Here is a 26,704-nt window from a genome sequence, read left to right on the forward strand (position 1 = left end):
TTTTATTAAAATTGTCTTTCTTTCCCAATTTCTTCTATTTAAAAGAGAATCTCTCTTTATAGAGAAGGCCCATGTGTTCTTTTTATGTGTGTCTTTTTTTTTTTTTAATGATAGATATTAGGTGCTATTAACTTTACTCAGAAAGTGTTTCAGATCTCTTACTCGCTTGCTCACTCACTCTTAGCAAGCCCCTAAATTATCTTATCATTACACGGAGGACAAATTTTAAAAGTTATACTGAAGAGAGTATCATATTTATAATACTCATCCACTCCTGATGACTTTTAAAAGGCCCTCTTATTTTTAAAATATTAAAAACATACTTTCTTTTTACCCAGGGATGGGAATATTTAAAACATCCTTCCCTTTTATTTAAACTCCTTCTGGATCATATAAGTTCCCTAATTGTAAAGTACTAATAAAAAGGCTTCCAAATTTTCCTGGACTCAGATTCTCCTGAGCAATAGTAGCATCTTAGTGACACATCTAACCTTTTTGTGTCCTTTACATTTTCACTTTTGTTCTAGCAAATCCACCTGGTGTTATTAGAATGCTCCATTTCTAGAGCAGGATTGGGCTAGTTGATAATAGCTGCCAGGGGAATTCCAAGATGCTACTCCATACTTGGGTTTCTTAACCTTCAGTTTTATTTATTCATTTTTTTAAACTTCCAGTGGAAGATTTAACAGGACATTTTATTTGCAAATTACAGTTTGTTCTTGAGCTGGCTGCCAGAATGGGAAGCTGAACTAAATGTCCACAGTTCTCCCTTCTACCATCACTCTTCCTACCCACTTTGTAAATTCAAGTAGCAGACTGTATTCAATTGTCAATTATGCTTTATTATCTGATATTAACCATCTGTCCCAGGATCCCTGAAAAAAATTATTTAAGCTTTTAGCTAAAGGTTTTCTTTATGAAAATGCCATACATGGCATGATAAAACATTTCAGAAAGCTCTAACTTTGGATATTTATAACAGTTCATGAACAACAAGCCTTTCTTAGTTCCCACTGAAATGACTCTTTAAAAAAAAAAAAAGTTTGGCCAACTTTTTGGCTTTCTTAAGAAATAGTATATATGTTGTGGGATAAATGTTCTGTGCAGTTTTTATTACAGTTTTTGAAAAGAGAGTAACCTATCTTGTCCAAAGATTTGGTGGTCTTTCCTCTTACAGGGAAACCATATCCAAGTTAATTTTTGCTCTTTTTTTCCCAGCTAAAACCACATACAGTATGACCAGAAAGGAAAGACTAAGATAGTCCACGTGAATAACTGTCTGGAGTCTGATCTTGCAAAGTTCATGCAACCAATCATTTTCCTTTAGTCTTAAAATTTCTGATAATTGTGAGTGTTTGGGATGTTGAAAAATAAAAACAGAAACAAACCAAAACCTTAGAGATCATTACCTAAGATTAAATGTTTAGATTTAGATTCAGAAACTGAAGGCAAGTTGAAGATAACTTTTTTCCAGATTAGATTCAGGGCTGGACTCCAGGCCTCCTGCTTTCCAGACCACAAACCAGGCTGCAGTTTCAATGAACAAACTTTTCATTTTTTAATCCTCTTTTTTGCATCTGATGTTCTTTGCCCTTCTCTTAAAATTGTTTCAAGACTGCTCAGTAAATATTTCATTGAGCATTATTGTTCTTTTAATATACATACTACTAATTGACTAGTATTTATTTTTCTTTTTAACAATGTCAGAATCTCCCAACTAGTTTTCATAAGACAGAGCTATTTCCTACTTGCCTGAAATCTTGAAAGGAATATATCAATGAACAAAGAAGTGAGGGAAATAATTTTAAATGTGAAGAAATTTTTGAGAGTGAAGAAATGCCATCTAGCTGGCTCTAGAATATTGTGTGTGTATGCTTAGTCGCTTCAGTCATGTCCAACTCTGTACGACCCTATGCACTGTAGCTCGCCAGGCTCCTCTGTCCTTGGAACTCTCCAGGCAAGAATACTGGAGTGGGTTGCCGTACCGTCCTCCAGGGGATCTTCCCGACTCCGGGATCGAACCCAAGTCTCTTACGTCTCTTTCATTGATAGGCAGGTTCTTTACCACCTGGGAAGCTCCTAGATAATCACAGATCTCCCAGCAAGGAGTCCCTGGTGGGCTTCCAAAGAGCCCAGACAGTTTTAATTTCATAGACTGTACTAGCCCACTTTCTTTTCTGAAAGAGGCACGTTCATGTTCTGAAAACATTAAAGTGTCTGAAAATTACAACCATAAATTACTTTAGCAAAATTATGCATGTGCCTTACATGCATGGTTTGAGTTGGCTTCTGGTTCTAAATCTAACTGGGTAACAATGCAGTATATCAAATTAGATCCATTTCGGAAAATACAAACCTACACTTTGCTCCATTTTCTAGTCGTGGTAAACTCTTTGTAGTCCAAACAGTTTATCAGATACTTTCTCTTTGTTTTCTCTTGGTGTTTATATTGTTTTTGTTGTTCAGTCACTAAGTCGTATCTGACTCTGTGACCCCATTTGTCTGTAGCACACCAGGCTCCTCTGTCCTCCACTATTTCCTGGAGTTTGCTCAAATTCATGTCCATTGAGTGAAGGATGCTATCTAACCATCTCATCCTCTGCCTGCCCCCTTCTCTTTTTTGCCTTCAGTCTTTCCCCACCTCAGGGTCTTTTCCAATGAGTCCGCTCTTCACAGCAGGTGGCCAAAGTGTTGGAGCTTCAGCTTCAGCATTGGTCCTTCCAGTAAATATCCGGGGTTGATTTCCTTTAGGATTGACTGGTTTGATCTCCTTGCAGTCCGGGGAACTCTCAAGGGTGTTCTTCAGCACTAGAAGTTTAAAGCATCAATTCTTTGGCACTCAGCCTTCCTTATGGTCCAACTCTCACATCCATACATGACTGCTGGCTACATGATGACATGACTTATGGACATGGTGTTCATGTACTTTGAGCCATTTATATAGAAATCTAGAGAATATTCATCTCCATTTTATTTTCTGTTCATCCTTCAACACTGTGTAAGCATTGCAATCTGGGAAAAAAAATTTTCTTGGATACTTCCTTTGCTCCAGCCGAGGCTGTGCGTGTCATCTGCAGACTCCCACAGTGCCATCTGTCTACCTTTAACATGATACTTACTTTATGGTGCTGCTTGTATTTCACACTCGTCTTTTAAGATTTTTGAAAATTTAAGTCATAATACTGTAACATTGATCATTCATTGGTCCTAATATTAGCACTGACTCTGAACCTACATTGTTCAACATCTCCAGAATATGGTAGGAGCCTGAGACATATATGAGTGAATGAATAAGCAGATTTTATGAATGGGCTTCATTGCACATCCTACTATTCTTGGTTCCACTTTGAATGTGGTTGAAACATCAGTGACACTCAAAAATTTTTAAGAGAGCACTTGAAAAAATTAAACTCTTAATTTTTAATCACTTTATGAATGATTACTGCAAGCACACTCAAGGCCTTGTTTCAGTGTATCTTTTTCCCCCCTGATAATTCTGCTTTTTGGCTTAGGGGGCTGCTCCTTTAAGGGTGATTTTTAGCAAAAGAATAAACATGTCTTTGCCAGTACTTCCTTGATGGACAAGTAGGATGAGCAGGAGTATTGAAGGAGAGATGTGGCTTTGGGATTGCAATTTTGAACCCAATTTGGTGCTGGGTTTTTTGTTTTGTTTTGTTTTGTTTTGTTTTAAGGAGTGCATCTTGTTTTAAGTTTTTACTCCAGTATTAGCTCAGTGGGAAAACATTTTCTTGCAAAACTGATGAAAATTTGTTGAAGTTCCCATATTTTCAGTGGGAATCCTGAACCAGGAATCAAAAACTATAAATGGCCACCCCAACTTCCTAACCTGTTCCCTGGACTTGGTCAAGGTACTTGACCTCTCTAAGCTTCAGTTGCTTCCTATATAAAGGGCTAAAATCCTTTCTTATTTCATAATAAGATAATGTGTGTGAGAACACCTTGAGACATTATTATGAAAGATGATTTATTACTTAAAATGTGTCTGAAAGAGAGGATTTAAAAATTTTAAAGTATATAACTGCTTTGTTTTTAACTCCAAGTGGCTTTCTCAAGAACCCAAAAACATTTTCCGGCTCTAGTTAACTAAATCAATCATTGGCCGGACAGTCTATTCTCATAAGAATAAACTGTTCGCATATTTGGATACTGGCGAGTTTATAGGACTCCACGTTTAAAATGACCGGAAACCAACAAAGTAATTGTATCCTAGTAAATTTGGGGAAGGCTGAATGCTGTGGACCTTCTGCTATGATTTTAGGCAGTAGTGGTTACCCTTTACAGTCTGCCTAGAGATCTCTTCTAAAGAATACATGCCATGTTGCCAAGGTAATCGACTTCATGTTGAGTACTTTAGTTTTTTATCTTTTGTTTAAAGTGGTTTTATATATATATATAAAACTAAGAGGATATCAGCTAATAGTTTGAAGTAGTCTGAAGGCCTTTACTGTGAACCTGCATTAAAGGTATCCATCACTGACTGTAACGGATGAGCAGTGTAAAGTAATCACCATTCTTTTTCCTAGAACAATGTGCACGTGGGCAGATTCTGCTGATGACATACCAAGTTGTTGTTATTTAGTCACCAAGTTGTATCTGACTCTCTAGCAACACCATGGACTATAGCCTGCCAGGCTGCTCTGTCAATGGAATTCTCCAGGCAAGAATACTGCAATGGGTCGCAATTTCCTTTTCCAGGGGATCTTCCCAAACCAGAGGTCAAACCCACACCTCCTGCATTGGCAGGCATATTCTTTACCACGGAGTCACCAGTGAAGCCTGAAATACCAAGAATACTTAGCAAAAACAAGGGGAAAATTCCTTTAAAGTTAGATGTAGAAAAAATAGGTTATCGGTTTAAAATGTATTTTCTCTTTTGGTTTTAAGGTGCCTGAATTCCAAAACAACAATTGGGTGAAATAGTCCTTGGTCAGGTTTGATTCATAGCTCAAATAAGAGAGAGGAATCTTTATTCCTTGTGATGACAAGCGATAAAATGCATACAAGTATACCGCCTCTGAATCTTTCTAAGCCCCTTGATGTCAAAGAAAATTGACAAACCACCCTCAAGAGGCCTTTAGAACTGAATGCATGCTCTGAAAATGGGAACTGCATTTTATCTGTCTTCTTTTGTAAGCCTAGATAGCTGGAAAAGTATTAAAAAGATAATTAATATAGTAGGAATATACCAGCTCAGTTCTTACCAAATTTTTAACTAAGAAAGAATGCTCTCATTTTATCACATTGTTTCAGCTGAAAATATAGGCATCTTAAGATATGTGTGTAATATATTGTAATTTTATATGGGTATATGCATATATACACATATATGTATAAATCTCCAAGGATATTTACATGTCTTTAAACCTCAGTTTCAAATGAAGTAAATGCTTTTTGCAGGTCTTTAAACCTCAATTTCAAGTGAAATAAATGCCCATAGCACTCACCATATTTCTGTCTATTTACAAGGATAAAAGCAAGTTGAAATAACAGTGGTACTTACTTCTTTTCAGAAAAGTATTTCTCAATAATTACTATTCATACTTACAGCTCTGTTACTAGCAGGTAATTTTAGCTCCCAGTCACTTACTTAAGCTTATTTATTTCTGTTTCGAAAGTAATTTTCCAGCCTTAATGCAATTCAGCATAGCACTGCTATTTTAATGAAGCTGATGATGTTGGCAAATTGATTACATAAATCAGCTGTTTACAAATTCATTCTCTATCGTTTTAATTTTATTTGGAGCCTGTAACTCCAACTGAGTATATAGGTAGAAATGGTGGTCTTAGACAGTATATATTTCCTATCTAACAGATGTACAATTCTGCGAGCCCCTAAGGCAGGTTTTAAAAACCTCTACAATTGCTCCCAATCTGAAAGGTTTGGATCTGACAAAATTCAGTTTAACATATATTTATTTGAATACCCACTGTGTACCAGATACTCTGCTAGGTATTGTGTACAGAAAGATGAATAAGAAATGACTCCTGCCCTTGGGGGGGTCTGGAAGTCTAATGGACTAGGGAAATAGACAGACAATTGCAATGTAATATAATTATAATAAGTGCTATGAAGATAACAATGATACAGATTCAAATAATAGTAGAGGATTTTTACATCCATGTTCATGAGAGGTATTGGTTTGTACTTTTCTTGCCTAATACTGTCTTTTTCTGGTTTCCTGTTTAGAAAATATGTGTATTCAGGTTTTCTTTTTTTTTTTTTTAATGAATTTTGGCAGATTGCCTTTCAAGGAAATGGTTCATTTAGGTTAACAAAGTTGGGGGTATAGAGTTTTTCATAATATTCCTCTATTATCCTTTAATGTCCGTGGGATCTGTACTGATGTGCCCTCTTTCCTTTCTGGTAGTAATTTGTATCACCTCTCATTTTTTTTCTTATTTAGGCTGGCTTGGTGTTTGTTGATTTTATTGATCTTTTCAGGGAACTCTTTTACTTCTGTTGATTTTCTCTATTGATTTCCTTTATTCAATTTCATTTTCTGCTTTTTTTTTCTTTCTTGTCTTTGCTTGCTTTGCATTTGATCCACTTCCCTTTATCCAGTTTTCTAAGGTTTTTTCCAGTCATTCACCTCTTCATCAGGTAGACAAAGTATTGGAGCATCAGTCCTTCCAATGAATATTCAGGGTTGATTTCCTTTAGGACTGACTGGTTTGATGTCCTTGCTGTCCAAGGGACTTTCAAGAGTCTTCTCCAACACCACAATTTGAAAGCATCAGTTCTTTGGCACTCAACCTTCTTTATGGTCCAACTCTCACATCCATATATGACTATTGGAAAAATCATAGCTTTCACTATATGGACCTTTGTCAGCAAAGGGATATCTCTGCTTTTGAATACATTGTCTAGGTTTGTCATAGCTTTCCTTTCAGTGAGTAAGCATCCTTTAATTTCATGGCTGTAGTCCCTGTCTGCAGTGACTCTGGAGCCCATGAAAAGAAAATCCGTCATGGCTTCCACTTCTTCCCCTTCTATTTGCCATGAAGTGATGGTACCAGATGCCATGATCTTTGCTTTTTCAATGTTGAGTTTTAAGCCAGCTTTTTCACTGTCTTCCTTCACCTTCATCAAGAAGCTCTTTAGTTCCTCTTTGCTTTCTGTCATTAGAGTGGTATCATCTGAATATCTGAGGCTGCTGATATTTCGCCTGGCAATTTTGATTCCAGCTTGTGATTCATCCAACCTGGCATTTTGCATAGTGTACTCTGCATAGAAGTTAATGAGCAGGGCGACTACACACAGCCTTGACATACTCCTTTCCCAATTTTGAACCAGTCCAGTGTTCCATGTTCAGTTTTAACTCTTTGTTCTTGACTCTCATACAGGTTTCTCATGAGACAGGTATGGTGGTCTGGTGTTCCCATCTCTTTGAGAATTTTCCACTTTGTTCTGATCCACACAAAGGCTTTAGCATAGTCAATGGAGCAGAAGTAGATGTTTTTGTGGAATTCCCTTGCTTTCTCTATGATCTAACAGATTTTGGCAATTTGACCTCTGTTTCCTCTGCCTTTTCTAAATCCGGCTTGTACATGAGGAAGTTCTTGGTTCACGTGCATCCAATTAATCTTGTTAAGTTGTATTTTTATTTTCAATTTGTTTCAAATATTTTAAAATTTCTCTTGAGACTTTTGGTTTCCCCGTTTTGTTTAGAAGTGTGTTGTTTAATGCCCAAGTATTTTAGGATTTTTCCATTTATACTTCTGGTTTTGATTTCTAATTTAATTCCATTGTGGTCTAAGAGCAGACACTGTATGATTTCTACTTTTTAAAAAAAAAATTTAAGGTGTGATTTATGGCCCATAAAGTAGTTTACATTGGTAAATGTTCCATGTGAGCTTGAGAAGCATGTATAATCTGCTGTTGCTGTGTGAAGTAGTCTACAGATGTTAATTGTATCCAGTTGATTAATAGTGCTGTTGAGTTCAACTATGTCCTTGCTGATTTTGTGTCTGCTGAATGGTGCATTTCTGATAGAGGGGTGTGAAAGTCTCCAACTGAAATAGTGGATTCATTTCTTTCTCCTTGAATTCTTATCCCTTTTCCCCTCACTGTTGCTAGGGGCACACCCACTAAAGATTGTTAAGAACTGCCTAGTGTACTAATTTCTTTATAATTGTTTAATGCACTTCATTATCCCTGATAATTTTCCTTGTTCCGAAATCCTCTCTAACTTAATATAACTACTGTCAGTTTCCTATGATTAGTGTTAGCATGGTATAGTTTATCATTGCTTTACATATGGGCTTCCCTCATGGTTTAAATGGTAAAGAATCTGCCTGCAATGCAGGAGACCTGGGTTCAATCCCTGGGTCAGGAAGATCCCCTGGAGAAGGGAATGGCAACCCACTCCAGTGTCCTTGCCTGGAGGATCCCATGGATTGAGGAGCCTGGCAGGCTTCAGTCCATGGGTCACAAAGAGTTGGACACAACTAAGCAACTAACACTTTCACTTTCTTTCACTTTATTTATATTCACTTTCTTTCACTATATATATTTAATATAATCTTCCAGGTGGCGCAGTGGGAAGCACTGCCTGCCAATGCAAGAGACAGAAGAGACATGGATTTGTTCCCTGTGTTGTTGTTATATGTATTTACACACACATAAAAATGCAGAGTTGAATATACTGTTGATGTTACTATTTTGAATAGTTATCTGTTAGGTCAATTAAGAATAATAATAATAAAGTGAGTTTAGTTATTTGTTTTATTTATTTAGGCTCTAATACTCTTTCTTTATGTAGATCATTTTTCTGACCTGTATCATTTACCTTCACACTGAAGAACTTCTTTTAACATTTCTTGCAAAGCAGGTCTGGGGATGCGTTTCTTCAATTTTTCGTTTTTGTCTGAGAAACTCTTTATTTCTCTTTCACTTTTGAAGGATAATTCTCTACAGAGTATGGAATTCTGGGGGTGTGTGTGTGTGTTTCCTCTCTCTGTTTAAAATATTTCACTCCATTCTCTTCTTGTTTGCATTGTTTGTGAGGAGAAATCAAATATAATTAATTTTGCTCTTGTGTAGGTAAGGTGCTTTTTTCCCTCTAGCTTCTTTCAAAATTTGTTTCTTTATCTTTGACTTTCTAAAGTTTGTATATGACATGCCTAGGTTTTTGTGTTATTCTCAGAACTTCCTCTGTCTGAGGTGTGATGTCTGACATTAATTTGGAAAAACTTCCCAGTCATTATTGCTTTTAATATTGTTTTTGTTCCTTTCCCTGTTTCTTCCTCTTCTGACATTGCATGTATGTTACAACTTTTTTAGGTGTCCCACAGTTTTTGCATATTCTGTTTGGTTGATTTTTTTTTTTAGTCTTTTGTTGTTGTTTTCAGTTTTCAAGTTCATACTATTTTCAAACTTGGAGATACTTTCCTCAGTCATGCCCTGTCTACTAATGAACCCACCAAAAAACATTCTTCATTTCAGCTACAGAGGCGTTTTTTTATCTCTAGCATTTATTTTTTTGGACATTTCCAAGAATTTTCATCTCTTACTTTTACATTATTCATCTGCTCTTGCATGATGTCTACTTTGTCCATTAAACCATTAAAAATATCAATTATTAAAAAAAAATCAATTATTTTTTAAAAAATTCCTGTTTTGATAATTCTGACATTCCTGTCATATCTGCCTCTGGTTAATAGTTGTTCAGTCTCTTCAAACTATGTGTTTTAACTTTTATTATGCTTTGTAATTTTTTTTATTGAAAAACATGATGTGCTGAGTAAAAGGAACTGAAGTAAATAAGCCTTTAATAATGCGGTGGTCAGGTAGCAAAGGGAAGGCATAGTGTTTTATATTCTTATGACTTAATTTCAGTCTTTTAGTAAGCTGCTGCCTCTGGGTTGTGAATGTCACCAGCACTTTTCAGTTTTTCCCCTTAGGCTACTGAGTGACTAGTGGGTGCTGAAGTTGGTGTTTCCCAGGTAGGTTAGGCAAAACCCTAGCAGGTTAGGCTTGGGTAAAATAGTTGTCATACCTGATTCTGATTCATACTTGGTAAATTAGATTATCCTGTGGGTAGAAATGTGTTTTAAATTCAAACAGTTTACAAATCTGTCTGAGATTTTATTTTATAATAGATTCTATTATGATTGCCCTGCATATGTTCATGCCCTCACATTCATCCTGAGATGCGTAGATGGCTAGGACCTTCTACAGTTTCTACTGCATCTATGGATGTCCTTGTACATGCACTCAATCTTCTGTCTGGCAGGGATCATTTGGAGCTATCAAGGCTTGCCATGATTTATTCAACAGATTTTCCTGTTATATTTCTAGCTAGTCTGGAGTCTCTGCATGTGTGTTAAGTTGCTTCAATCATATCCCACTCTTTGTGACTCTATGAACTGCAGCTTGCCAGGCTCCTCTGTCCATGGAATTCTCCATGGAAGAATACTGGAGTAGGTTGCCATGCCCTCCTCCAGGAACTCTCCCCAACCCAGGCATCGAACCCATGTCTCTTCTGTCTCCTGCATTGGCATGCAGGGTCTTTACCACTAATGCCACCTGGGAAGCCCAGACAGTCTGTAGCTCTCACCAACCAATATCACTAGCTTAAGTTACTATGGTGTTTACTTTTTTAGTATTTACCACCAAAATCACTGTTGTTCTTTAACAACATGTCCGATTATGAGATTTTCCATATGTTGCTCCAAAGAAGTTGGTTTCCTGTGACAGCAAACTTCTAGTTTTCATGGATTTTCCTGCCCTTGTAGAACTATTGCACCCACAGAATTTGGGGGAGGAAATGTCTAAGAGTAGTCCTAGTCTAGAACATCAGATTTCCACTGTTCACTGTTGCTAACTCAGGTTCCTGAATCAAAGGTGTTTTTTTTTTTTTTTTTTAAATATATATGCCTTTAGTCAGTTCCCAGAGTCCAGAAATGGCTGTTTTTGGCAATTCTGTTTTTAAGTTGTCCTGGGGAGAGGATTTGCTGAGCACCTTTCTCTACCTTTCTGTAATAATGATGGATAGTATAATAGCAATAACATTTAGTATGTCTCAAGTATTTTACTTATTCTTTTCATTTATACTAATTCACTAATTCATTCAGCTCTTCACAACTCAATGAGATTAAGAACCCTGATTTACAGATGAGGGAACTGACACAGATATCTCACAGGTAGAAACTGGCAGAATCAAACTTGGGAGGAAATCTGGCTCTAAGTAACTTTATAATCTCTATATTTGATCAATTGGAGTATGTATAGTATGTATGCTTGAGCACTGTGGTATACTTCTTGGTTAATTTAAAATTCCAAGACACCTCTATTGAGGTAAATATAAATACTGTCTGATTTTACTGAGGAGGAACTGAGACTATGTATCTTTCTAAAGTCACAAAACTAATAGTGGCCAATTTCAGGTTAGAATCCGTGTCTGATTGAATCTAAAGCCAGAAGCTTGTAGAAAACACATTCTACTTGTTGTTCAGTTGTTAAGTCATGTCTGACTCTTTGTGACCCCATGGACTGCAGCACGCCAGGCTCTCTTGTCCTTCACTGTCTCCTGAAGTTTGCTCAAACTCATGTTCATTGAGTCAGTGATGCCATCTAACCATCTCATCCTCTGTCACCCCCTTCTCCTCCTGCCTTTAATCTTTCCCAGCAGCAGGGTCTTTTCCAATGACTCCATTCTTCACATCAAGTGAACAAAGTATTGGAGCTTCAGTTTCAGCATCAGTCATTCCAATGAATATTCAGGGTTAATTTCCTTTAGGATTGACTGATTTGATCTCCTTGCAAATCAAGGGACTCTCAAGAGTTTTCTCCAGCCCCACAGTTTAGAAACATCAACTTCAGCACTCAGCTTTCTTTATGGTCCAACTCTCACACTCATACTTGACTACTGGAAAAAACATAGCTTTGACTATACAGATCTTTGTCAGCAAAGAGACTGTGGAAAATTCTTAAAGAGATATCAGGCTATCTTACCTGTCTCCTGAGAAACCTTTATGTGGGCCAAGAAGCAACAGTTAGAACTGAGCATGGAACAACTGACTGGTTCGGAATTGGGAAAGGAATACAACAAGACTCTATGTTGCCACTCTGCTTATTTAACTTCTATGCAGAACATATCCTGCGAAATGCCGGGCTGGATGAATCACAAACTGAAATCAAGATGGCTGGGAGAAATAACCACTCAGATATGCAGATGTACCACTCTAACTACAGGAAGTGAAGAGGAGCTAGACCTCCTCTTGGTGAGGGTGAAAGAAGAGAATAGGAAAAGCTGGCTTAAAACTCAACCTTAAAAAAAAAAAAAACTAAGATTATGGCATCTAGACTCTTTGTGACCCCAAGGACTATACAGTCTATGGAATTCTCTAGGCCAGAATACTGGAGTAGGTATTCTTCTCCAGGGCATCTTCCCAACCCAGGGGTCAAACCCAGGCCTCCTGCATTGCAGGCAGATTTGGTAACAGCTGAGCCACAAGGGAAGCCCAAGAATACTGGAGTGAGCACCCTTTCCCTTCTCCAGTGGATCTTCCCGACTCAGAATTTAACCAAGGTCTCCTGCACTGCAGGTGGATTCTTTACTAGCTGAACTATCAGGGAAGCCCTAGTCCCATCACTTCATGACAAATATAAGGGGAAAAAGTGAAAGCAGTGACTGATTTTCTTTTCTTGGGCTCCAAAATCACTGTGGCCAGTGACTGCAGCCATGAAAGTAAAAGACACTTGTTCCTTGGAAGGGAAGCTGTGACAAACACAATCTACAGTCTGGGCAAAGGATCTACACAAATACTCTGTAGACACAGAGAAATGACATAAACCTAACCTAGGCTTTGTGTAAGAAGGGCTAGGGAAGGAAGGGCAGGGTTTATGGTAGCATTAGGTATCTGGAAAAGGAGAAGAATGGAGGTTTTTTGGAAGATAAGTAGTAATTACACAGAGAACACATGGCAAAAAAAGTCATCCTAATGTCATTAAGAAAAATGATAGTGTGGTAAAAATATGATTTAAATCCCTTCATAACTTCTCCCTTCCTACCAACTGCCTTCAATCCTTGGTGCTTCCCATCCAGGATTTACTGTCTGATTAATTAATATTTGTTTACTATGCTTAAGGTATTTATGGAATTTATTTATTTTAATGTAATTGGGGATTTATGTTCATATGCTTTTGAGTATTTTTGTTCCAAGAGAAAAAAAAAAAAACAACCCAGCAGCAATAACCTTTGGTTAATCACGATACACTGTTTAGAGCTTATACTATCAGCTTCCAGTTACCACAGTGCTGGAATTTTTTAAAGCCCTGGGGATTGGACAGTCAAGGGTCCAGAGATAAAGAGATTTGGTATATCCAGTGTGCAGCCCAGCGTCCCTGTTGTGGCTAGCTGTTGTCAGCAGGAACTTCAGTATACGTGTGGAAGTCGTTCTCTTTGGGACCCCATGGACTATCCAGTCCATGGGATTCTCCAGGCCAGAGTACTAGAGTGGGTGGCCTTTCCCTTCTCCAGGGGATCTTCCCAACCCAGTGATCAAACCCAGGTCTCCCTCATTGCAGGTGGATTCTTTACCAGCTGAGCCACAAGGGAAGCCCATCTTCTAAACTCTAGGATCCAGTCTGGGAAGAATTGATACCAATGTAGGAACTTGAACTTTTAAATTTTTCGTTGAAAAATATATTATACTTTTTTGTTCAGATAGGTTTCTGTTTGATCTAAGTTAATTGAATCTCACAGAGGAAAGAGGGTATCTCAAGTCCTCTGTGTGAATATTGAGCACAACTTAACATGTACCTACCATTTTCCCTCTGCCTCCAACACATGCGTGTGCCTATACTAGTTTCTCTTTAGAAGAGTGAATAGGCAGGATTTAAATATGCCTACACAGACCTAGGGAAAACCTCAGAATAATTGTAGCTAGTATTTTTGAGGGTTCACTAGGTGCTAAACACTAAACTTTTACAAAGTTATATCATTCAGTGTTTATACAACCCAATAATTTAATTACCATCTATTTTGTAAATAAGAATGCCAAGGCTCAGAGAGGTTAAGTAATTCATTCAACATTTTATAACTAGAGTGTGAGAGAGTCGTGCTGTTAACCCAGACAGCTTGACTAGAATTCTAGCGTCTTCTCACCATAGTAAGTAATTGTCAACTCTCAGGTTGAAATGTGCAGAATTGCAGGATTGTTTAAGTTAAAACCAATTAAACATCGACAATTTCATATAATTCAGCCAGGTTATCTCTCACTTTTAGAGTGAAACCTATGTGTGCAGCATAATGTAATGGAATCAGGGGTCCATTGGAATACAGGTCCATGGAATACAGTCCATGGGGTCGCAAAGAGTCGGACATGAATAGGACTAGATTCAGAGTCCTAAACCCCAAACTGAGCTATTTCAAGCAATTTGTCTATCATTTTTGGGCTATTTACTCATCTATAAGATTCAGATATTGATACTGACCCACCCAGAATTGATATGAGGAGCAAATAATAATGTATGTGAATATAGTATGTTAATTATTAATACTGTTGTTACAATACTCTGAAGAAGGTTACATATAGACAACGTGAAACCTTCCAGGTTCCATATTTTATCAACTGGCTAGGTGGTGGGGCCAGGAACAGCATTCATACTCAGTCCCCTGTCATAATCCTAAGGTGCTTCGTGCCTGTGCTCAGTCACTAAGTCATATCTGACTCTGAGACCCCATAGACTGTAGCCAACCAGGCTCCTCTGTCCGTGGGATTTCCCAGGCAAGAGTATAGGAGTGGGTTGCCATTTCCTACTTCAGGAGATCCTACCGACCCAGGGATTGAACTTGCGTCTCCTGCATTAACACGCAAATTCTTTACTGATGAGCCATCTGGGAAGCCCCATAGTGCTCCAGGAAAGGTGAAATAACATAAAACAACAGAATGCTCTCCCTTAGCATCTGATCCAGAGAAATCGATCTGACCTTTTAGTTTGTTTGTTTTATAATGAGTAAACCAAAGCATTTTTTCAGAATCACAGAACTTAAAAAACTTCTTCATGTGATCTTGATGAAAGAGCAGATAAATTAGCAGAGTGATAAAGTGCTGTAGTTCTTTTCCAAGGTTGTGAAGATACTGATGTACTTTTGAAATCAGATTAAAAGAAATCACATGAACTAGTAAAGAAGGCAGAGAGAGTCACTCAACAAATATTTGTTGGTCGATGGATTGATGTTGAAGCATGCTGAAACTGTGACTTATATTCAGATGAAAAAGGGAGACAGCTTAGTGTTAGCAAGCTTTGAAGTAAAATGATTAGAGAGAAAGCAAGTTCATTCCTTTGCAAACTGACGATGGTAAGTAGGACTTTTGAATACAAAGAGATTTTAAAAGATCCATGGCAAAAAAAAAAAAGCTCTTAACATAAGGTGCAATTGATTTATTTCTTTAATAACTATTTATGAAATGACTACTGTGGGCAAGTCAGTATGATAGGTGACACAAGAGAAAAAAAGTCTAAAATACAGTGTTTCATCTGAACCGGAGGACAGTGTATCAGGAAAGATAAGGCACAATGCGAGGAGCTGAACTATAAGGAAGACCACAGGTACAGTGAGAGAAAGAGGTCTGGATGACCAGGGAGAAAGACCGGTGGTTTAACATTAAAATTCCCTTCAATTCAAGCTCTAGATACATCCCATTCTTTCCTCTCTCCTTAGAGCCACTCCTTCTTTAATCTTCTTCCACAAGTTTGGATTGAGCATATGCTTCCCATTACTAAGTGATGAGAAAGATGAACAAGATGGTCCCAATTTATGTTACCTATGACTATGTTCAGGCTTCCCTGTTGGCTCAGACTGTAAAGAATCTGTCTGCCATGCGGGAGACCCAGGTTTGACCCCTGGGTCAGGAAGATGCCCTGGAGAAGGGAATGGTAATCCACTCCAGTATTCTTGCCTGGAGAATTCCTTGGACAGAGGAATACAGTCCATGGGGTCGCAAAGAGTCGGACACGACTGAGCGACTAACACTTTCACTTTCCCTTTATGACTGTTTAACCTTGGAGAAGTTGCTTAGCTTAGAACCCTGGTTTTCTCAATAGTAAAATTAACATTAAAATGTCTAGCCCCCAGGATTTGTTTTATTTAATTATTAGATCAACTTATCATAGTGCCTAGCATGTATTAGATACTTAAGAAAAGAAGCAGTAGTAGTGCTAATACTAGTAGTAATAGTAGTATCATTATTGCTACTAGCATGGGGAAGATGATTTAGAGAATAGAGTAGTGATTTCCAGAAGATTGATAAGAAAAATTGTTTGACTTTATAGAAGAGACAGCCTTTGACTGACATAAATGGAAGCGTCCCATGTCCCCAAATAGAATCCAGCTCTATGGGGATAGGGACTGTGTTCTGTTTACTTATTGTATCTCTAGGACCTAACTTAGTACCTGGGAAATTCTAGGCATTCAAAACTATTTTTCTAAATTAATATTTTAATAAGCATAAAGTAAATATACTTATGTGGAGGTGCAGCATGGCATACGTGAATACTGGACTGGGTTGCCATTTCTTACTCCAGGGAATCTTCCCCACCCAGGGATAGAACCCACGTCTCCTGCAATGGCAGGCAGACTCTCTACCACCTGGGAAGTCCCTTTATGGTAGAGTGTATGACATTAATAAAGATACCAAAGAGAGGAGGTATTTTATTTAAGTTCAGTTACTTAGCTAGAAAATGATTTTGAAGATAAGATCTAAGATCTGTAGCTAGACAAGTAGGTTGGGGATAGCTGGTGGATAGTCTGGAATGTTCTTTAAAGGTAAAGAAAAATTAAAGCTACTCATGCAGTAAAATAACATGGGAGTGCAATTGTACATTAGTTTGAGCATTCTTTGGCATTACCTTTCTTGGGATTGGAATGAAAATTGACCTTTTCCAGTCCTGTGGCCACTGCTGATTTGCTGGCATATTGAGTGAAGCACTTTCAAAGCATCATCTTTTAGAATTTGAAATAGCTCACCTGAAATTTCATCACCTCCATTAGCTTTGTTCATAGTAATGCTTCCTAAGGCCCACTGGACTTCGCACTCCAGGATGTCTGGCTCTAGGTGAGTGAGCACACCATCGTGGTTATCCTGGTCATTAAGACATGTTATGTATTCTAATTTTAACTTCTTATAATGTTGTATATTTGTAAACCAATCTCATTATAATTGAATAGTATTCCTGAAATAACCAGATACATGCCTTAGATCAAAATAGATGCTCACTAAAGTTTAACCAGAAAATTTTTTGCTTACTTCTATTCAAAGAAACAATATTAACACTTACACTAATGGGTATAATGCTTAGCAAAGATGAATTTCAATAGCTTATATAAGTGACAGAATTGGAATTTGGGACTTTTAGATTCCATCTTCTGAGCTTTTAATTTCTCTGTCATAATTCCTCTTAATATGAAGAGGAGATACAATTTTAGTGGAAACAGTCTAGAAGGAGGGACATTATTAAAAAAAAGTAGTGGGCAGTTTGGTTGTGTGTGACAAACCTCCAGGCTTTGTTTAATGATGCTCTCATCCTGATTAGAGCGTCCATGCTGGTTTATTAACTATCACTTTCAGTACTTGTTTTTCATCCATTCAGCAGAGATATGTAAAGTTCAATGTGTTGGAAAAAAGGATGCAGATAATGAATATCAGCCTTCAGTTCTTTCTTTTGGATTGAGGGTAGAGCAAAACTCCCCCTTTTTTTCCTTTTTCAAAGATAAAGAGCTACCTTTTATTTCTACCGGTAGACTTGAGATCTTTAAGAAGAAATAGGGAAGGTGGTGAAGGTGGAGTCCTTGAGTGGAGCAAAGGAGAGCAGGTGATCCTGCCAGCTAGTCTCCTTCCTGATGCTGACAAGATCAAGGAGAAGGGACATGCCTGAAGTCCCTGGAGATTAGGGAGATATTAGCTGGTAGGATTATGGGTTGTCGACTGGTATCTTTGGAATGGAGAATTAATAGAAAAGTCCTCAGTAAGCCCTTAAGTCAAGGTTGGGTGCACCTTGACCAAAGTGACAGGCAAAGTAAATATGATTTCAACAGTAGATGGAGAGGAAAGCCCTGATGTGAGAAGGTCAGAGCAGGGAGCAACCTCCAGATCATCCATCCGCATGAGAAAATTGAAGCACCACGACCTTGCCAGGGTTACCCAGCATGTTACACCACAGAATCAAGACTGCAACACAGGTCTTAATGACTTCCAGACCAGTGTTTTCCCTCACAGAGCATTCTGAAGAAGTGGTTCCCACTGTTTCCTATGTCCTGATAGGCTCATCTCTTTCCTTCCCATTCTGATGGACATCTGCCTCTGAACACGTTTGGTTCATACCATCTCCTCTATGAAACCCTTTTTGACAACCTCTCGGTACAATCACACATCCCTTCCTTTATGTTGTCTCTGCAGCTGCTGTAATCACAGGCATTAGCACAGCAGTCATATCACTTTGTTGCCTATTATCATTCATTAGTCTCCCTCTGCTAGACTGAGTTATTTGAGGGCAGGAGTCATATGTCATTCATACCTCTCTCTCCAGGGCTCATACCTGGCACATGGTAGGTTCGCAATAACTGTTAGATCATGCTTTAATTCATATATTCAGTATATAAATTAGAACTTACCAATGCTTCCCTGCTGGCTCAGATGGCAAAGAATCCACCTGCCAGTGCAGGAAATGCAGGTTCTATCCCTGGGTCAGGAAGACCCAGGGAATGGCTATCTACTCTAATATTCTTGCCTGGAGAATCCCATGGACAGAGGAGCCTGGCAGGGTACAGTCCATGGGGTCACACAGAGTCAGACATGACTGAGCGACTACCACTTACCACTTCATTCATGTGTATAAAAACTGTCCCAAGATGGAAGAAGCCATATTTCATAGGAAGAGACTGCAGTTATTAGGAGCTGCCTAATGGAGAAGAATTCAGTAACAATGCAATTTTTAGAGTTCTCCCGTGACTTGGTTCTAAAGATTCTTCCAGAAACATACTATGAAGAAGGCATGGTGCCAGAAGCTACAGGGGTACAAAAAAAAAAAAAAAGAGAGTAAAATAAAGTCTTATATCCCTAAGAAGATGGGAATATAAAGGATGCAATGAGATCAGCCTTGGGAAAGTGAATGCCAGTAACAGAGCAACATGATGGTCAAACTGGGCAAGAGAATATTAAAAAGAAAACACAGAGACTTCCTTGGGAGCCCAGTGGCTAAGACTCCAAACTCCCAATGCAGGGGTCCAGGTTCCAATCCCTGGTCAGAGAACTAGATCCCAAATGCCACAACTAAGAGTCTGCATGCTGCAACTGAAGACCGCTCATGCCACATGGAAGATCAAAGATCCCCTGTGCCACAATGAAAGAGAACGAGAGAAAAATGAGTAAATATTCAGTATTTGATCAAATAAATTTTGTGACCCTGCAGACTGTTAATCCAAAACTCATTAGAATAGCTCTCACTACTGAATACCTACTATGTGCCAGGAGCTAAGATGTGTTCTCTCATTTATTCTTCTCAACAATTTCATAAAGACAATCATGTGCTATTGTAACTAAAATTTCTCTTTTTATTTTTAGACATTTTAATGGGTATATACTTATTGTTTTAACTTGCATACACATATAGCTGATTCACTTTGTTGTACAGCAGAAACTAACACGACATTGTAAAGCAGTTATATTTCAATCTTAAAAAATACATTTTTTAAAAGATACAGAAATGGCGTAAGTATATGGATAGATACTCTTTTTTTTTAAGCCAGTTGTCATAGATACCTTTAAACCAATGTTGAAATTCATCACTCAGCTTTATATGCTAAAAGTCAAAAGATTGAGATAAGTCTTATTTACTGTATTATAATCACTTATAATAATGGACAGAATTAGTCATTACTGTCATATTCTATACTACTTAGGAATCAAATATATATACACAGCCAATGGTAAATGGATCTGTATAGCTCTTGCATGTGGCAACAGAGGGGCTGTGGCTCAAATTCACTTCCGTATTTTGTATATTAGATATCACACTTCTGTGAGGTTTTAATGTTTGTATGTGGCACCTCCATAAGGACTGTATGTTTCTTGAGAATAGGAATAATATACTAAAATCTTTATTTCCTCAGTGCCTCTCATATCACTTGGCACATCATGCAAGCTCAATACTTGCTCATTGGGTAGAATTGCTTTGTCCTAAAAAGCCAACACTTGGATATTCATGTTTCAGCACTTGTTTTAATATGTGATATGGGGATGTATAAAATTCATTCTTCTTACATTTTAGAATGCTGTTAGTTTTAATGAAATTACAATATAGACACGAACAAAAAATTTAAAGGAATCATTATTTAGGATTCCAGTTAAAGAACATTAAAACATGGACTAGTTCACGTGTCTTATTCATGAAAAACCTCTTTTCAGGAAATAAAAATAGATCTCAAATCAAATTATATTATCACCTAGACAGGTGGTTACTATAGCACTGAAGGGAAATAAGAAGGAAAAAGCAGTGAAATTAGCTAAAGACTGTTAGGGAGAGAAAAACATATATAAAGTATTCAAAGTTTATGAAATTAGAATTTCAAATACCAAGTTTGAATTTGAATAGGTTATGCTATTGTCTTAACTTCCATCTGAGGCCAGGAAGGCTAAATGCTCAGAATAGGACAGGACAATATGTGGCATCAATTTGATTTTCCAGCCACCATGGAAACCTAGCAGCTGACACTCCATAACCATTAGGTTCAGAAAAATCAAGTATCTGAACAAAAACATATTTCAAAACTGGGAAGTTCCATCTACTTTACTGACCCTCCACATCTAGAAAGCTGCTGATCCTCTCACTTCTCCAGGTGGAGAGACGATGGTGGGTGATGGTCAGAGCCAGATCTGAGTTAACTGGAACCATCTCCATACAGCTGTACAGGCTGCAAACCACCAGTAGCATAAAACATTACCAGGGTGCTTAAACCTCACAGGAGATATTGTTAGTCAAGAAAAAAATTGTATTTGGCAGTATTTTTCAGTGTTGTTTAGTTGCCCACTCATGTCTGACTCTTTTGTGACTCCATGGATTGGGATTTTCCAGGCAAGAATACTGGAGGAGGTTGCCATTTTCCTTCTCCAGGGACTCTTCCTGACCTAGGGATCAAACCAGTCTCCTGCCCGCATCTCCTGCATTGCAGGGGGATTCTTTACTGCTGAGCTGCCGGGGAAGCCAAAATTGAATGCACATTCGGTCTCATCCAACTCTTTGCACCCTCGTGGAAGGTAGACTGCCAGGCTCTGTCTGTGGAATTTCCCAGACAAGAATACTAGAGTGGGTTGCCATGCCCTCCTCCATGGGATCTTCCAGACCCAAGGATTGAACCCACGTCTCTTGAATCTCCTGTGTTGGCAGACAGATTCTTTGCCACTGCACCACTTGGGAAGCCCCCTTTTAAAAAAAATAAATAATTTTATTTATTTTTGGCTGTCTGGGTCTTTGTTGCTGCATGGGCTTTTCTCCAGCTCTGAGCTGGAACTATTCTATAGTTGTGGTGTGCTGGCTTCAATAGTTGCAGCTTAGTAGTGGCTCCCGGACTCTAGAGCATAGGCTCAGTACTTGTGGTGCAGGGGCTTAGTTGCTCCTCAGCATGTTGGGATCTTCCTGGACCAGAAATTGAACCAGAGTCTCCTTCATTGGCAGGCTGATTCTTTACCACTGAGCCACAAGGGAAGCCCCAAAGCCTGGTTTTTTTGTTTGTTTGTTTGTTTGTTTTTAAATTAAATGGCATATATTGTTAAACTAATTGGAAGTAGAGTGAGACCATCAAGGCAAGTTGAGACAATAGATTGTCTGTAAATCCCCAGAAGATGATGGGAGGCCCTTCATGACAGTTTTTCTTGGTTTTTCACAGTAAGAATACACAAAATTATGGCTTGGAGGGAATTACTATTCATACCTTTTGGCTCTTTACCACTCAGTAAGTAACTATTCCTCTAAGCAAATGTGAACAAAAAGTATTTAAAGACTACTGAACTGGTATACTCCTCTGAAAAGTTATTTGTGCTGCTTGTGCTCAGTTGCTCAGTCGTGTCCAACTCTGTGACCCTGTAGACTGTAGTCTGTCCATGGAATTTTCTAGGCACGAATACTGGAGAGGGTTGCCATTTCCTTTTCCAGGGGATCTTCCTGACCCAGGGATCAAACCTGTGTCTCTCGCACCTCCTGCATTGAAAGGTGGATTCTTTACCACTAGCTCGACCTGGAAAGCTACTAAATGTTCACAAATGTCACAGCCCACTTTTATAACACTTATGTTTATTTTATTTTTGGGGGTATAAATTTTCATATATTTTATTTTTTTAATTTTATTTTATTTTTAAACTTTACAATATTGGATTGGTTTTGCCAAATATTGAAATGAATCAAATGGAAGTATTCTTAGTTCTTTCTATTTCATTCTTTCCCCTGAGGTCTTTGCCAAGGATCAGTGTAGGATTTCTTTTCTTAGGGGCCCTTAGGCGGTGTAGATCATGCTGTCTTAGTGATGAAGCAGTAAACTCTAGAACCTCTTAAATATCTTTCCTGTTATTCCGTGTTTTAAATGCTCCTCAAGTAAAGCTTGAAATATTGTCTCACCTATGCCAAAATCCTTTCACTCCTTTATAATTTCACTAGATCCAGTTGTAGTCATGGAATATTTTCTTTTAAAAGGACAGTTACATCCCCACCTGGATGTCATCTTCCCTTCCTGTAAAGAGATCCTGGATACTATTGAATTAGGAAAATGGCATTTTTTTCTTGGGTTGAAAACTAAAGACCCATGGAGTAAATGTAAAGCCATCAATAGTTCATGTAGCTGTCCGGGGAACTTTTGAATACAAACTTGGATATGTATAAATAATGCTTCTAGGATTTATAATTCAGCATGTATGATCATACAAATGTTAAGGAAGGATTTTGGTAGACCCCAACTATGCAATGTATGTCACTAAAGTATTCTTATCTTGTAAGCACTTCCTAACAAAATTTTCTCCTCTGATATTTATTATCATAGGCTTGTTGTTTTCTTCTCTTTGAAGTTTTCTTTCTTTTTTCCCCACTGCAGTTTGCAGCACTTTAATAGTGTGAAGGGCTCCACTCTAGAGAGCACTGAAGCGAAGAAAAGCTTCATGGAGCCATACTGTGAGAATTAAAACACATTACATTAACTCAGCCTTCCCTTTCTGACTTCCTCTGTCAACTAAAAACAGTTTTGAAAAACAAAAAAGACCAAAAAAAGAATTAATATGGGAACACAGAGGGAGTTTGAGTTTTGATTTTTTCATGTGAAAAATAAAATTTAAAAAACTGTAAAGTCACTAAAGCTTAGTTCTAACATCTTCAAGTTCTCTTCCCTGAGTCGTTAAGTTGCTGAAGCCCAGAAAATCAAATTTGGTTTAGGGCTGTTTGATAATGTAGTAACACAATAAAATGTGATTCACCAATTAGCTCATATAATTAGAAAATCAAAAACATGCTCTAAGTGTCTGGTGGACACATATAAGTAAAGTCTATTGTTCTTTATATTTGCTGATTATAGTTATGATTATACCTTCAGTTAATGATACCATATTCATATTCCTTAAGGAAGAGAACCCACAAATGCCTGTGTTTATAAATCAGGTAAATAATTTACTTAGTTCAGTCATTCATCCATTCACTTTTTTTCCTTCATTATTTCTTTTTTGTCAGGCTCCATTAGTTAATGCGGCTGCCTGGTCCTTGCCTCCATAAAGCTCTTAATATGCAAGAACTGTGTTTAAATTCTTATAAAGAAGGGACAGTAAAGTAAAATTAGAATTTTATAGAAATCATGGATTTTTACTTGAAAATTAGTTTTTTCTCACTGATTTCTAAATGTTAATAATGTTGTTGAGATATATTCTAACAACAACAACAACAATAGCCAATTCAAGAATTTCCTTGCTCAGAAATTTTGCCTGGCTGAGAAGGATCTGTGATAGATAAAAGTGAGAATTTAATATTTGTTAGATTATTTTAAAGTAGCTCTTCATATGTTCTGTATTCATGTCACTTGAAATCTAAGTCATATGTTCTGTGTTGCCTGACTATATTTAAAATGTGTTTCTCTCTCTAAGTTCAAATCAATTTAAGGGTTGGTTGGATGGTTAAAATGGTTTCTCACTAGGAATTTCAAGCATGTCCTGGTTTGTTCTTTTCTCATTGCTACTGAAGCTATGGTTACATGGGTCAGGGCTTCTCAACAAATATAGCAGGAGGATAATGGGGATAAATTACCTGAGCTTGAACCAATAAAGAGAAGGCATTCTTTATCTAACACGGTCATTCTTAATGCTGTTTTACAGCCAAAAATGTAATATGGTTGTGTTGCCCTTACCACTGATTTTTAAGGTCATATTTTAGAGTCTATCCATAGAAAAATTGAAAGATATTATGAAAAAAATTTCCCTTGTAATTGTAACAATGCCCCTAGATGGCTTTCTCTTTGTAAACTCACAGTACATATTTTGTGCTGTTTTCTCTCTCCCAAACAACAAGAAATTTTAAAGGATACAATGAAGGTTTTTTTGTTGTTTTGTTTTGTTTGTAGAGTCTCAGTCATATTTCAGAACACCTTAGACTGTATTTCATTTGGAAGAGAACATTCAGTCACAAACATCAATAGAGTGTGGTTTATTCATAGCCAGGATGCAATTTAACCCCCTAATGTTATTTAAAATGCAGCTCTCTCCTCCTCAAAATGTATTTAATAGTTTTCTTTATTTTTTTCCCCTATTTACAGGTCAATGGGACAGAAATTGAATATGAGTTTGAAGAAATTACATTGGAGAGGGTAAGAAAAAATCCAATAATCCAAAACCCTAATCTTGCATTCCACATTCTGCTTTCTAATGGGTTGTCTTGGGGAAATGTGCAAATGTGTATTATACACACACTCACAATGAAAATATTAATGAAGTGTTTGCAGTGGAAGGCATAGAGACAAGCCGACCAACCCACCAGAACTTTGATTAAGTGTACTGCATGGCTAGGGTTTGGAAAAATGAATAGGGAAAGCCAAGTATTCAGTGAGCTTGTGTGATGTGACAGTGAAAATGTTAGTGGCTCAGTCGTGTCTGATTCTTTGTGACCCCATGGACTCCTCTGTCCATGGGATTTCCCAGGCAAGAATACTAGAGTGGGTTGCCATTCCATTCTCCAGGGGATCTTCCTGACCTAGGGATCAATACTTTTTTCCTATTGTTTTCATTATTAATCTTTTGCTATACGTTTTAAGATATGTTATACTGTATTTTCATTTACGTGATATTAATATGATCTTCTTAACTACCATTACCATGCTTTTTCTTTCTTTTTTTTTCCCTGAGTTTAAAATAATATGTGATGGATTTTAAAACCTCCCTCATACAGAAAAAAAAAGCAACCCTGCAGAGTTCTGAAAACACGTTGTTCAGGCCTTGGCAAAGATTTAAAAAATTAGGGAAATTTTGTGTACCTAAGCCTAAAATATAAAGGCGTTTTAGAGAAGAATAAGAAAAAGGCCAAAGACTGCCTAGAAAAAGGCCAAAGAACTCCTAGAAAAAGGCCAAAGAACGCCTAGAAAAAGGTGACTGAAAGGTATTAACAGGACATTCATCAAAAAAGAAAAGGCCAGTAGCATCCAGAACCTTGCTCAGCCTTACTATTAAACAAACAATGATACTAAACAGTTTTTCTCAACCCAATTGGCAAAACATTTAAAAGAAAGATTAATATTTGCTGCCATTGAGTGGGCCTGGAAATTGGAGCAGCCATTTGTTGTTGCTGCGTCACTCAGTCACGTTTGATTTTTGCCACCTCGTCGACTGCAGCATGCCAGGCTTCTCTGTCCTTGACTGTTTCCTGGAATTTGATCAGACTTATGTCCATTAAGTTGATGATGCCATCCAACCATCTCATCCTGTGTCTCCCCCTTCTGTTGCCCTCAGTCTTTCCCAGCATCATTTCCAATGAGTTGACTCTTTGCATCAAGTGGCCAAAGTATTGGAGCTTCAGCAACAGTCCTTCCAGTGAACATTCAGGACTGATTTCCTTTAGGATGGCCTGGTTGGATCTGCTTGCAGTCTAAGGGACTCTAAAGAGTCTTCTCCAGCACCACAGTTCAAAAGCATAAGTTATTCAGTGCTCAGCCTTCTTTCTGGTCCAACTCTCATAGTCATACATGACTACTGGAAAAAAATCTTAGCTTTGACTAAATGAACCTTTGTTGGCTAAGTAATGTCTCTGCTTTTTAATATTCTGTCTAGGTTGTCATAGCTTTTCTTCCAAGAAACAAGTGTCTTTTAATTCAATGGCTATAGTAACCTCCACAGTGATTTTGGAGCCCAAGAAAATAAAGTCTGTCACTGTTTCCATTGTTTCCTCATCTATTTGCCATGAAGTGATGGAACTAGATGCCATGATCTTAATTATATGAATGCTGAGTTTTAAGCCAGCTTTTTCACTCTCCTCTTTCACCTTCATCTGTGTATGCATAATATACAATCATAATAAGGATACATACCAAAATGTTAAAAATTATTAACTCTTGTTAAGGATTTTGAGGTAATTGTTAGTTACTTCTTTTTGTCTAGATTTATTTTCTACACTTTCCATAATAAACATGCAGTGTGTGAGTGCTCAGACACTCAGTCATGCCCAACT

The 26,704-nt window shown here is 37.7% G+C and overlaps 1 protein-coding gene across 15 annotated transcripts in view; it reads left to right on the plus strand.

Annotated features, from left to right (window-relative positions):
- Positions 1-26,704, plus strand: part of DLG2 (discs large MAGUK scaffold protein 2) — a 2,323,126-nt gene that overhangs the window by 1,509,988 nt on the left and 786,434 nt on the right. For all 15 annotated transcript variants that reach the window (XM_059883216.1, XM_059883213.1, XM_059883215.1 and 12 more), the window contains one exon: positions 24,804-24,854. In XM_059883216.1, coding sequence (XP_059739199.1) covers positions 24,804-24,854 — 51 coding nt within the window. The remainder of the gene's footprint in view (positions 1-24,803; positions 24,855-26,704) is intronic.

Source organism: Bos taurus, chromosome 29 (assembly GCF_002263795.3).
Source record: "Bos taurus isolate L1 Dominette 01449 registration number 42190680 breed Hereford chromosome 29, ARS-UCD2.0, whole genome shotgun sequence".
Lineage (NCBI taxonomy): Eukaryota > Metazoa > Chordata > Mammalia > Artiodactyla > Bovidae > Bos > Bos taurus.